Raw genomic sequence first — 14,062 nt, 5'->3', positions numbered from 1 at the left:
AAACTGCATAATCATAATTAAAAGAGCACTGTGATTGCTTTTACAAGAGATCAAAAGATAATCGGAGATAGACTTTAAATAAATTACAGCACAAACCCTAAAAATATTTAATAAGGCTAAAAATTCATCTACATCATTTTATACAATTTTAAAGCTTTTTGAAAATAGTTTATCAAAAAAAACACAAATTCCCAGTTTGTGAAGAATAATTTGAAGAAAATGTTAATGCCTGACATGAAATACTGTGTTGGATTTAAGATATAGACGCTCAAATGAGAACATCTTTGGACTCGCAACATCCCTTCCAGTTTGAAAGCAAGAAGGATTCAAGATTAAGCGCCAATTTCTCCAGCTAAGACTTAGAAACAGAAGCTATAATTAACACAGGAAACTAAAATTTAGGAAAGATGTCAAACTTCTACAGTGATGGTTCATTGGCGAGGTCAGAATTTTGGGTAAACATGTAATCAACGCCCCATAATGCATTTATCAATAACCAGACTAAATTTAAAGTTGCCCTAAAAAACAAACAAAAAAAAACTTTAAAGTTGGCTAGTCTCTAATAAAAAAATCTGAGCTGACATTAGATCCCACAGCCCTTTTAACAAGTGAGGTTTGCCAAAAACAGGAGGGCAGTGAGTGAATACTTCTCTATACTGTACCTGACGCATTGACTGACACAGTCCCAGCCACCAGCATTCTCATATGTTTGAGATGAGGGCTTTCATTGAGAGCTATGGAGTTGATGCTGGATTTGTCGATTGACACGGTCCTGCGGGAGGGAAGTCATTGTCAGCAAAAGCAGAGGCTTCCATTGAATGCTCTTACTGGATGTAAGGTGTGTACTTGTAAGAGGTCATCTGGCTCAAAGGGTAGAATTTTGCTTTGTAAGAGCTCAGTGGTCCCTGCAATTGCACCTAAAATGCCAAAGAAAGAAGAACATATCTTTAGGATTAGTACATAATTTACAACAATTTTAATTATATATAAGCTGTGTTTAGGATGTTGTGTTGTTCTGATCATCCAACTGGGCGTGCCTTTAAACATGAACATTAGGAGTAAACCATAGAAATGTCTCCATCTTCTGGACAATCTGACTAACATCAAAAACAGGATGCTAAATCACCAACTCGTTGATCCATACACATTTTACACCTAATTATATGTTTTTTTCATATCGTAAAGGGAAACTGAAGCAAGCTTCAAAATCACTAAATAGCAAAAAGGTATTTTACACCAGTGGTCCCCAACCTCCAGGCTGCAGACAGAAAAAAAACAAAAAAACATATGATAACTTCGATTATTTCCGTTTTGTTTATTTTCTGATACTGCCTCGACACGTCACGTGACTTTAAGCAGCTGCTTAAACCGCTAAGTTGGCAGCTCAACGCATCAAAAAAGCTTACAAAAAACACACAAGTATGTTTTGAAAGTTTCTTCAGGGAGAAAAGTCAGTGAAGAACCCGGAGAAGAGCCTTTGACTGCAAAAAAACATTAAGCTGCTATTTACAGTCAAAACCAGGACGCTTCCTCCAAATACGGATTTATTAAGAGTTGTTCCCACGTACCAGAAGCTGCAGCGACTGACTTTTGAATGTTTCACATGCACAGATAATGAAGTTGCAGACAAGGTGGATTCATGTATATCATTATATTTAGAAAATACCAGTTTTACAACGATTGTGTCATTTTTATTTTGCTTTATCCGTCACACTTTAAAAGTCGGTCGCAGCTAAAGTTAGCATCCATTTGTTAGCATCCATTTTGACGTTAAGGGGAAATCGTCATCACAAAGTCAACATTTAAACCTAACATTTTACAGAGAATGAAGATTCAATCAAACAAAGTTGCTGATTTGTGGAAACTTGTAAAAAAGACATTTATGAATTTTCTTACGGAAAGGTTGAATTAGGCAGGCAACTGTTAAAAAACTTGAGCACAGAAAAATTTCTTCTGTGTTAAAAACAAAAGAAAAATCACAACGAATCAGGATTTATGTAAAAACAAAATTGAATAAATCTTTTTGTCCTGAAAGATGATCCCAGACTGGGTTGAGGTCTCGGTGTTATAATAGTGTACTATGAAAAAACTAATGTCGCTGTTATCAAATTATTTACAAATCAGAACCAACTTCTACAAAAAAACTTGATTCTTTGTCATCTGTAAAAAAAAAAATCTACTAATGTTTTCAGATATTTTTCAACTAAATTTCATGTAAAAGCATTTTAATGTAAAAAAATAAAATAAAAAGCTTAAAAGTACTAAGCGTAAACTTTGGACCCTGCAGTGCGGTCCATTAAAATATTGTCTGGCATTAAACTGATCTGGCCTGAAAAATGTTGGAGACCACAGTTTACAGTCTTTAACACTTCAAATGATCAAATGATTTGACCTTATTGCTGGAGATGTTCTGCCTTTTGGAAAAGTGACAAAGGAGACTGTGGATGAGCTCCTTGTCCTCTTCCATGCGCTCTTTCCAGGAGCCACCAACAGAATTGGGAACATACTTTCCATTCTGTTTGTCCTGGTACACAGACATCAGCACCTCGTGGTTTTGCTGCAACACAATCAAAGAATCCCATAAAAATAAAGGGAAATGAGACCCCCACACTAAAGTCCTAAAAGACTATCATGTGCTGTAAAAGGGGATACTACTACACTACCATACCCAGTGCATCCACCATCTATTATTGTCCTGTTCTATTTCTAACAAGTACACTTACATACAGTATTAAATACCCACATATGGAAACATTAACCACACACATGTCATTTATAAACACCCATTTGGTTCCACTTAAATCTTATTCCTCAACACATCAAAGTCCATCCACACATATTTCAAGTTTATATTCATACATATTTACAGATATATCACAGTTTATTTATGTTTTCAATATATGTACATACCCATCAAAAATCATTTCTGTATTTGTTGTTAAACAATATGATTTTTGTTCTTAAACTCATTCGTGTTTGTTTTCAGAGGGCAGAAAAAAAAGTCATATGAATTTTCTATATAACTTATACATCTGTAATATAGAAATGTATGGGTGGGTGTGTTTATGGAAACTGCATTCGCAGCATTAAGTTCAGCATCGTGACCCCTTTACCTTTGAGTCATAGCTCTCCTCTGTCTTCACAGCGTGTCCATTCTCCACCAAAATGTCCACCATGCTGATTTCTTTGGACTGCGTGTTGATGAGCATATCCACATGGATGACACCGTGCAGAATGGAGTACACAGACACCATGACTAATTGGCCTTTGATCAATGAGCTGAAATCGTTTCGGGCTTGACTGCTCCATTTGTTCCCCAGGATGATTGACTTGGCTGAGGGACTCATTCCAGCAAGTTGGAACTCCATGCCCTAAGATCGCGAGGAGGGAAAAAAAGGTTTATTTAAATTAAAGTCGCTAATAAAAGGAAATACATTCATTTTTCTGGTTAATGGTTTGATTTATGGCATAGCAACCTGGAAAGGGTGAGAGAGCAGGTCAGACGGGATTTCTCTCAGATTTTTGCTAGCAACAACCGCTTTGTTGCCAAAGTCCACAAAAAAAACCTGGAACGTTGAAAAGAATGAAGTTTAGCATGAAGCTCTGTCAGAAGAACTACACAGGACATTACTGCCCTGCAACTACCTCTGTGTAATTATTAAAAAGGTAAAAAATGTAACCAGGACCAAAACTTATGCCATTTCTGTAGGAAAACTTTGCTGAAATATAAGTCATTCTTTTAGAAGTCCCACTCTGATTATCTTTTGATCTATCAACATTCCTAGTGATATTAATTATGATGATGCAATTTTTAACCAAAAGCAAAAAAACTGTTTTTTCCCAAGGACATAGTTTCAGCAGAGCAGCAGTAGTTTATTAGGAATTCCCCTTTGAGTTGTGGGTGGGACTGTTGTTGGGCAGTAAGCCAGCCCCGATTCCCCATCAATCCTTTGTTTACACCCTCCCCTGCTAGCCTACAGCACCTCACAACCCCAACTTAACATTAGCAATGCAATAAAAATGGCCTGCAATATAGGAGCTATCCAGTCGAGCAGTTTTGAGCCAGATGAGGAAAACAAAGACGTACTTGGTTCTATTTGTCTGGAAGTGGATGCTTGCGGCCTGCATAACAACTACAACCTTTTTCAGACAACATTTTGTCATCTGCTCCTGGTTCCCCCGCGATTGAATAAAGAAATACTCAGAAATGCGGTTTTAATCTTAATTTTCTTCATATATGTCCTCCATAATGAGAAAAATGCTACAAGAACATGTTCAAACAATTTCCATTGGAGCTTTTGTAAGTTTGTGCAACAAATACAAGCACCAATAAAAAAAGATTTTTTGGATTTTCAGATGACCAAGAAACACATGAACCTGCTGTTGTGCTTGTGCCTTACTCACCTCCACTACATTAGCAGAAATGTGGAGGATCTTAGCTCTGTAATACAAGCTCTGCTCAGCATTTTCGGCGTATGGCGCCAGCACGCACATATTAGGGTGGAGTGCCACAGTCACAGGATTCAGGGTGCGTGAGTTGATCTCTGTGGTGAGTTTCTGTTGCTTTGTCATGCTTTCTTCATCTGAAGGATATCCCCAGAAATGTCCCACATCCACCACCTGCAAGCAAAACAAAAACTTGGGGTTATAAAAAAATCTAGAGTTTAGATACAAATCTTCTTTATGGTAATGAACTGACCTCTGTGATGTTCACAATGAACAAGCGGCTGGGTGGTAGCCTGTCCAGGTCAGCAGTGCTCCTTCCAATTTCCATCGGGCTGACAGACAGGGTCTGGATGTCAGCAGTCAATCTGCACAACACACAGAAATGTGGCATATAGATTACTGCAATAAATCTTAATGAAACAACACCTACAATGCTTTGTTTTTCCTATTGGGTACCACAACAATTCACCTGATCCTTTACAAATTTTACATGGCTTTAACAGATTCCCTTCCTTGGCCTCTGATTTAACTGGACTTGGGAACGGCACATGAAAACACTGAAAAGTGCCACCATGCCGTTGCATTAACTTTAAGCATCTGGTGGACCCAGGTGGTCTCCCATCCAAGAACTAACCGGGACCAATCATGTCCAGTTTCAAAGATTAAATATGTGGCACAAATTCACAACACTTAAGTATCAGCGTGTACTGCTAGTTTTGGTGATAGTACTCCATTAACTTGAACTATTATTCAAAAATACTATTTTAAACCAGTATTTTCAATAAATATAATTCAGAACTTATCAGAAATATGTAGGGATTTTTTTTGCTAACTTTTTATAGTATTTTAAAAAGGTTGAGCCAGATGCAACCTCCGACGAGGAAAACTAAGTTGTACAAAGCTCTAGTGCAAGGGTGGGCGAAGTGCGGCCCACAGGCTGGATCCGGCCTGCCTCCATGTTTGGTCCAGCCCACTGAACAATATCACAGACCCATGGTTTTTTGTTTTGTTTTTTTAATCAAGACGTAATATTTTATTCCCCCCTTCTGCAGTCTGTGTTCCGATCTGAAAGCCTCTAAAATCCCTGTGAAATAGAACAGAAGACAGTCTTCCCTTTCTAGGGATGGGTACCGAGCCCCGGTATTGAACGAGCCCCGGGGCAACATTCTTCCAGACCGCAGTATCGTTAAGATCTGACCTCAACGGCTCTGCTATCGGTACTGGAGAAGTCTTTTTTGTGTCCCACAAGATATAAACGTTATCTGCCATATTTAACTCACCAAGTCAGTCAAATTTCCGTTAATTAATGATTATATTAATTTAGCTATTCTCGCTGAAGAGGAGAGGTCTGTCTGGCTATTGGTGTGCACGGGGGGCGGGGCTGTTGTTCAGACAGCATGCGGCGCGCACGTAAAATTAATTAAATCTGCACTAGAGCGCCCCGAACATCGTGTCAACCTGCTGCTATGATGGCCTTATTTTGCGCTCTCTGTGTAGAACACACTGAAGGGGCGCGGGGAAACCACAGAAGATATGAGAGAGGAAAAACAGGTAGAGAGGCGGGAGAGGGGCTTTGGCTTCAAACTGTCAGAGAGATGGAAACACGGGCGTCAGGTTAAGACGCAGCTTTCACTGCGGGAGTTGAAGCAGAGACTTTCTCTGGGATGATTTTATGAACTCAAACATTTATTTAATTTGTTTTATATTTACATCATGACAGCAATATGTCAAAAAAATTGCTGTTTATTTTTCTTTAAATAACTCATTTTTTCATGTATTTTACTTTGTTTTGATAAAGAAACAATGTTTTATAATGAGGACATAAAATACTTTATGTTCTTAATTTGTTATTCATTTATTTTTCATCCTCAAAAAGTATCGATAAGAATATCGTTAGAATACCGGATCGATGAGCAGTATCAATAAGAGTAGTAGTACCGTTAAAACCTTAACAATACCCATCCCTATCCCTTTCTACGTCGCAGCTCATTCTTTCAGAGCGATTATGCTGCTTTTTTTAAACAGCGCACCCTGTTCTGTGTCCTGATTGGCTGGAGACCTTGCCAATCAATCTCCTCCGTGCCGTCCCTCCTATACAGAAACGCAGAGCTCTTCAGATCTACAGAAATCTGTGATCGCGATCAGAGCTTTGTTTTCATTCTAAGATCCTGGACCTTATTTTTTATGAAGGTTTAAAATTTAAACAATAGAAAAGGGTCAAAATGTTCATGTCTGTCTGAGAAAAGTGTATTTAGGCAATGAGGAGTTTTACTGCCATAAAGGTCTGTAATCAGACTCCGTGGATTTCACCGATCACGGTTATTTTTAGAACTTAACTCCTGCAAGAAACGAGGGAACTCTGTACTGGGGAAAAGGTAATGCAGATATATGTGTAGCTGCAGCAGAAGACATAGAAATTTCCTTTTTAATTATTCCTGGATGAGAAACAGACGCGCAGGACACAGCGCAGCTGCTCAAACTGTGAGACGTGTGATGAACTCAAAGTCTCTGCAGAATCATGACGGGAGAGGATCCATTATTTATTGTTTTTTTGTGTTTTTATAAATGTATCAGTATATTTTTCCTGAATTTTTGTCTTTGAAAATCCTACAGAGTGTTATTTGGTCATTATTTTATTTCGTAAAAAAATTATTTATTTTATCAAAAAGATCATGAATGAATGAAACTTTATTCGTATAGCACTTAACAACTCCTTGAAGGTACCAAAGGGCTTCACAATAAAAAATATTCTGTTTTAGAATATAATTTTCAATCCAAATGTTTCATCTACATTCCATGTTCTCTCATTTTCACTCCACGCATCTGCTCGTGGTCCAGCCCTTCTATCGAATTTTAGATCCCAATGTGGCCCGCCAGTTAAAATAATTGCCCCCCCCTGATCTACTGGATGCATCAAAAATGGAATGGAACAGGGAGCTGGTGGCCCGCCCAGTGTACTTTCCATGTAACAAATTTGCTCTTTTTCAAAAGATTTTTTTTGTCTGCTCCTGATTAACAACGATTTGACTAATGAAATACTCAGAACTCCAATTGTAAGCTCAATTTTCGTTATGTGAATCCTCTGTCATGAAAAAATGCCACAAGAACATGTTAAAAACACAATTTTCATCGGTGTGAACTTCACAAAGTGATGTCTCGAACCTCACAGGTGAATTTTAAGAACCTAAAAATGTAGTACATTCTCCTTTTCCCAAACCCTCCCCCCCTACTTGAATACTAATAAAAGTCATACCGTCCATATTTCAGGTGAGATATGGATCTGTCCCCAGTAAATGCCTCTATTTGCCCCGTGGGGTAGACGGAAATCTCCATTGGAGAACCCTGACGAGCCAAAAGCAGAGCCAGAGACACTTCCGACAGTACCTCTGAGTTGCTGGATGCATTGCTGAACTCCACAAATACTCTAAGACAGTGATCAAAGACACGATTGAATAACATTAGAGCACAAATTGTAATAAACAAATATATGCGAATGTGTTTCTGTTTTGACTTTAATACCTGGTGTTTTCAAAGTGAACGGTCTTCACCTGTCCGCACAGACGGAATACAGACAGCAGCTGCTTGTAATACAAGAAACTGTATGGGGGGAGTCTCCTCAGCTGGAAACAAACGAGGTTTGATGATAAAGTAAAGAAACTTACAATTGTGAACCAACAATGCTCAAATAAAACATTTCTAGAAATCCTTATCATTTAAGAGCAGAAGAGGGAAACCACATAAACCTTGGGCTTGCAGCATCTGTGGATTATTGCATGGTAAACACATAGTATATCTACAAGGATACACCACCCAAATAAACTTTGGTACATGGGCAGACAAGGCAGGAACCGAACCTTGCGATCTTCCGATCACAGGTCAAACATTACCTCTGCACCAAGGCCAGCCCAACATGTCTACCTCTAGTAAAGACCAAGACTTCTTAAAATTCAATTAATATGATACTGAAAATATAGACTTTAATCAATATATTGATATCAACTTCTCATTTACAAATTCATTTAACTGACTTGCTTAAAAAGTACTCGAACTGACTCAAAACAGCCAAGTATTTAATAAATGTTAAGGTTCTTATGGGTTTTCGTGTGTTTCTATCATTCTTTTCAAAAGCTGATACCATCACTGTAGTTTGAGGATTTAGTCCACACATGTCCTTGGTAGCCATTTGTTCATCCATTTCCATCTGGACAAAGTAGTTGGGGTAGTAGGCGCCAGCAATAGCCACCTAAAACACAATCATGAAAAACTGATATTTAGTTATGCTCACTAAAGAGCCAACAACAAAACCATACCAACCAGTAAAATTGTTTATAAATTCACCTGAAGAATGAACCTCTGCTTATGTATGCTGGTGTAGTCTGGCAGCTGAGTATCCTCAGTGACATGCATGTTGAACTGGGACACACGTGTCTTCAGCTCCTCATACAGCTCTGCTACCTTGATGAAGAATAAAGCAAGAATTGTGATTGTCAAGAACACCATGATTTGTTAAAAAACAAACACCTTCCTTTAACCACTTAAGACTTGGCGTCCACACATGTGGACATGACATTGTGGGTTCTATTACCACAGTATTTCTTTCTGCTTAACTGGGTCCCTGTGACAACGGGTTAGTTCAAATATTTGCTCTGGTCTTTCGAGATGAAAGCAGTTTGTTTTTCCATTCCAAAAGGCTCTCCGTACCTCTCTGATGCTCTTTATCTGAATGAAGTTCTCTTTACCCCAATTCAGCTCATCCTAAAGAAAGACAAGGAAAAAATAGAACAATAATCTTTACAATTTGACAAAAAGACGTTATGAATTTTTTGTATTTGTTATAGAAAATATAGGATTAGGAAAAAGAAATCTTGTTACAAAATAAAATAAAACAAACAGTGTTCCCCTGTTTATAACGGGAGTTACATTTTGAAGGTCAGGCGCAATAGGTGAAAACAGAAAAGTAGGACTACAGATGTTTTAAGGGTGTAAATCACCTCACTACACTTTTTATACACTTTTCTCAGACATACATTTACATTTTCACAATCTTCTCTCTTCTTTAAACTCTCAAATTTCAAACCTTCATAGAAAAAAAGTCCAGTTTTACAGAATATAAACAAAAATGTGCTCGCTGTTGAGGACTTGTGAAGATCTGGCAAACCGAATGCATTTTCTAGGCATGGAAGAGATTGATTAACAAGGCCTTCAACCAATCAGAAGAAGGAGTGCTGCTTAAAAAAAAGTATTCAAAACTGCACTGGGTGGAAAAATTAATATTTGACGAACCGCACACAGATAGTGAACGCGATAGGTCTACATAATAATTCTTTGGCAAACAGTTACTTAAAGCTCCTAAATAAGAGCAAATTATAAAGAAAGTGTATAATACTTTCATCCAAGATCATTAACATGTAACTGCAAAGATAAATACTCTGATTTTGTCCATCAAACCACATTTGAGGATTACTTTACCTTCCATTGCCTCAGTTCACCTTTCTTTTTGGACTGGTACCATGTCTGACATAAAGGTAAAAAAATCAAACATTTCAAAGTGAAAGTCTTATGAAATACTTTAGATAAAAAACACATTTTTAATGATTTAATATCACCTTGAAAGCATTAACCAAAGCAATGGAATCACTTTGCGAGCCATCAGCAAAAGCCAGCTTGCTCCTGAAATGGCAATGAGTAGAAAGGTGCAGAATTTATTCAAACAAGATGCCGTCATGTCAGTCATGTTACCTGAATTGTGGCGTGAGAAAATTCATTTCCAGTTTTGAAGTGTTCAAAAGAACAAAACCCTGTTTTAACTTTAATGTGAAAATGGTTTAAAAGGACAAAACACAAAGCCAGTAGAGCTGAAGCTGCTCACCTGTGGCCTGCCAGCTGCTGCAAGTAAGGGACAGAAAACATGTTCTTCAAGGACTGTGACGCACCTAAACAAAAGGGAAAAAATATCAAAATAATCAACAAAAAAGCTGAACACAGTTAAAAAGTCTTCTCAAACGAAAGCTTGGCAGGTTTCTGGAGGACTGACCTATGATCAGGCATTCATCAAGGCATCCAAAGACATGGCCGAGAACAATCATCTTCCCCAGTCGCAGGTCTACAGGCAAGTGTGCCAGCACCCTGCCCAGAAATGTCAGCTCCCCATCGTAGTTCTGATCCCTGCCATCGCTTCTCACAGACAGGGCTCCGATCTGAAGAAGAAGAGCGTGTAGAAGCATAAAGCTCGGTTTAAAACTCTAAAATAAGTCTAACTTTAAAAATTGACACTTTTTTCTTTGTCTTTTAGATTTGTTGTGTACTTTTACAATCTAATTTTCTTTTATTTTTGACTTTTTTTGTAAATGGTCCTTGGTTAGATGGTTAGATTAGTTCATATTTTGGAGTGAATAAAAAAAATATTTTATCATATAAATATCAGTGAAGAAAAGCAAATATTTCATTGTTAGCGCAAAACAATTCAACAAAGCAGTGTTCTGCTGTACACAGGGAAAAGCACCAGGAGACACCGTCGATATAGATGTATGCAACCCTTGAAAGATCAAAACACCACTATTGTTATGATCTTTGAGATTTTAGCAGTGGCTCCCAATCTTTTTTTTTTCCACACGGACAAGTTGAATTTCAGAAATCATTTTTCACGGATGGGTCTTTAAGATGTGGCAAGTTCACACAACAAAAAATATAATGAATGCAAATCCTCTGTGTTTGCAACTTTATGTGAAAAGTCCTCATCAGTAGGGCTTCTCATTGGCTCTTTTACTTTGAACCTTTCCAAAGACATTTTTTTTTTGTTCATTTTGCTAGCTCTGGGGTTTTGCTTTAGCTATGATGTAAATTGTGTTCCCAGCCAGAGCAAAAGCCCCGGTAGCAGATGCAGGTAAAACAGGTGACCTAGGACAACTTAAATACATCAACGGTCAGACACAGAAAGATGCAAGCGGGCAGCAGACAACAAGATAGCGCCCATCATTAGCCAGAACTGGAAGTCCTCAACTGGAACTAGAAATTCACGCCCTTACACCCATTTCGGTAGAAAAATACTTTTTTTTTGGGTGGAAAAAGTCAAATTTAACAGGCGAAACCTAACAGTAAAGTTTTTTCCCCCCATTTTAGGCTACAAACATTTAACACCACAGAAGTCTTTGTCAAAACCTACTATGTCCTTTGACATACCACAAGTCCTTATCCGTTCAACGTGAGTCAGCTGATTCGCAGAGAAAAAAGCTTTAAAGAAGCTTTTCACCCGTATGAAACACATTACTAATATAAAATGTTGCATATCGGTGCAAAGCCACTTTTCTCTTTCATTCGCGTTTATCGTGGTAAGGGTTGAAAAGTTAAGGTAGTCGAAGGAATGTAAACACTGGAGCTAAAGCACAGGTGTAAAAGGTTTAACGGTTTTAAAAAATCTGAAAACCTTTGTTGATATCAATTTTGAAAGGAATAAAGCAATCAGCATTTTTATCTCATTTTAAGCTCATCTTGCACGCTAAACCGTTTATTTACATCAAAAAGTTTAGTTAAAGGTGCTACAATTCTGAAAACGTGTGGAATTTCTGTTTTTCCCAAATAAAACATTGTTCAGAATCAGATAAAAAAAATAAAACATTATGCATCCAGAGACAAGTTGGGTTAAATGTCCAGCTGGTATAGAAGCTAGAAGGAACCAAGCTCAAGATCCTACCAGTTAGTGGGAAGCAAAAAATGACATCTTACAGTCCAGATCTCCTTTCACTGGTCTCTAGACCACAACTGCCTTAATTGTGTAATCAGTCTGTAGCAAGCCTTCAATTGGCTGCTCTAAATAACCACGTATTTGAATCCCTAAACTTTACAATATTTGAGGATTTAATCCTTTCACTCACTTCTTTAAGTTGCAGGACAGTTCTAACAATGTTATCAACACTGGGAGGAGACAGCGCCGTGGAGAGGAGAGAGCAGGGATCTCCGATGTCGAGCAGTTTCACCTTCAACATGATGGAGGACAAGGGAGCGAGCTGAGGAGAGGAAAACAGAATGCCTTTGACCGTAAGTTGACACTGACATCCATAATCAGATCTTACTCTCAGTCATGTCATATAATAAGAAAAAGCTGCCATGTCAACACTATATTTTGGAAACTAAAATATGCAATATTTAGGATAAAGGGCAATGTGCTGCCATAAAAATCTGAAAATATTGAGATTTTTCCACGCCCAAATGAAAAGTAATTTATCCCCTGAAAACTTTACTTTACGTCACTGCACATGCGTGTTTACATACACTGAGCGCAAATTCTGTCAGTCATCAAAAAGTCATTGCGTGCCCCATGGGACGTCAAGTCCCAGGCAGAAGACCAGTCCGGCCCACTGAAGTGTTTATTGAGGCCCAAATCGTCTCGCGGGCCTCCACAGTTCCGCCCGATGGATCCGAGCTCACAAAAGCAGCAGAGTTTTTCTGTAGCATGCGCTTCATTGCACGGTTTACAGCAGAGCATGAAATACGATGGTTACTGCTTTCTGTTTTTGTAATAAAACGCCTCATCTGTTAATACAAAAGTATTTCCTCACAAAGATTTGTGTACTATTACTGTGTCGTTTTTGAAATATCAATACATAAACACAGACAGAGCTTTAAGACATTGTCGTATCAAAAGTAGCTCACACGCAAAAAGTGTGGACACCCCTTCTTTAGGGTCTATTATTTTGCTGCTGTAGCACATTTAAAAATATTATTTAGAACAAAACTTTAACCTGCTGATACTCAATGTCAGAAGTATTAAACCGAAGCTCCTACCAGCATCTCAGGAGTCATGTACTCTGGGATTTCTGTTTTCCAGAATGCTTTGGTCACAAGACGGTAACAGTAGCCTTTCGACACTCGACCTGCTCTTCCTGAGAGAAAAAAGGTTTTAAGTAAAACATCAAAAAAGTAAAATTTCAAATCAAGAAAATTCTGTACACCCGGTTAACCTTTTCGTTGGTTGCAGTTGGTTTTAGCCGCCCACGTCAGACGGAGGCTCTGATAATTGGTGTCTGGGTCACAGACCATTTGGCGGACCAAACAAAAGTCAATCACTGTGGAAAAACCATACGACCCAAGTTACATAATTTTAACAAAAAAGAAATCAAATGAAAATAAAAAGACAAATGGGGTCCACCATATTTGACATCAGGAACAGTGACAGAACTCTCAGCAATGTTGGTGGAAAGGATAACCTGTGAAGAAGAGCAGGCGGTCAGTAAAGCTAGACCATCTAGATAGATAGTGTTTTTGTTTATTTACCTTTCTGCATCCAGGAATAGGAGTTAGGAATACATTGTTCTGCTCTTCCAAAGTCACAGATGAATGGAGAGGGAAAACCTGCAGTCTGAGAAAAATGGAAAATCACACCAAAGTACATCTCGATCAGGTTTTTTGGGAACTATTGCGAGTCATTTGATTTTGAGTATCTGTCGATACATACCGGTAGTCCCAGTCAGATTCTTTTCGTAATACTTTTTTTTTTTTTTTTTTTAAAGAGTAAACATCCAGGTTTTCCACAATTTTGATATTTATTAGCCTTCTTTGATCATTTAGCAGTTAAACAGAGCACTTCTGTCTAGTAGCTTTAACAATCAAGCAAAAATAG

The 14,062-nt window shown here is 38.1% G+C and overlaps 1 protein-coding gene across 1 annotated transcript in view; it reads right to left on the bottom strand.

Annotated features, from left to right (window-relative positions):
• tdrd9 (tudor domain containing 9) overlaps window positions 1–14,062 on the bottom strand; it is a 29,266-nt gene that overhangs the window by 6,127 nt on the left and 9,077 nt on the right. The window contains exons 10-30 of the mRNA XM_023951948.2: window positions 13,717–13,801; window positions 13,592–13,649; window positions 13,404–13,508; window positions 13,228–13,325; window positions 12,318–12,449; window positions 10,481–10,643; window positions 10,316–10,379; window positions 10,053–10,116; window positions 9,916–9,960; window positions 9,148–9,201; window positions 8,785–8,901; window positions 8,582–8,689; window positions 7,966–8,066; window positions 7,700–7,870; window positions 4,700–4,811; window positions 4,405–4,620; window positions 3,477–3,566; window positions 3,114–3,371; window positions 2,393–2,557; window positions 847–917; window positions 663–772 (exon numbers count right to left, since the gene is read on the bottom strand). Coding sequence (XP_023807716.1) covers window positions 663–772; window positions 847–917; window positions 2,393–2,557; window positions 3,114–3,371; window positions 3,477–3,566; window positions 4,405–4,620; window positions 4,700–4,811; window positions 7,700–7,870; window positions 7,966–8,066; window positions 8,582–8,689; window positions 8,785–8,901; window positions 9,148–9,201; window positions 9,916–9,960; window positions 10,053–10,116; window positions 10,316–10,379; window positions 10,481–10,643; window positions 12,318–12,449; window positions 13,228–13,325; window positions 13,404–13,508; window positions 13,592–13,649; window positions 13,717–13,801 — 2,387 coding nt within the window. The remainder of the gene's footprint in view (window positions 1–662; window positions 773–846; window positions 918–2,392; window positions 2,558–3,113; window positions 3,372–3,476; window positions 3,567–4,404; window positions 4,621–4,699; window positions 4,812–7,699; window positions 7,871–7,965; window positions 8,067–8,581; window positions 8,690–8,784; window positions 8,902–9,147; window positions 9,202–9,915; window positions 9,961–10,052; window positions 10,117–10,315; window positions 10,380–10,480; window positions 10,644–12,317; window positions 12,450–13,227; window positions 13,326–13,403; window positions 13,509–13,591; window positions 13,650–13,716; window positions 13,802–14,062) is intronic.

This window comes from Oryzias latipes, chromosome 22, assembly GCF_053564925.1.
Source record: "Oryzias latipes strain Hd-rR chromosome 22, Olatipes_Hd-rR_3.1".
Taxonomy (NCBI): Eukaryota; Metazoa; Chordata; class Actinopteri; order Beloniformes; family Adrianichthyidae; genus Oryzias; species Oryzias latipes.
Note: the sequence above shows the minus strand (reverse complement) of the source record. Positions and strands in the feature narration are given on the sequence as shown.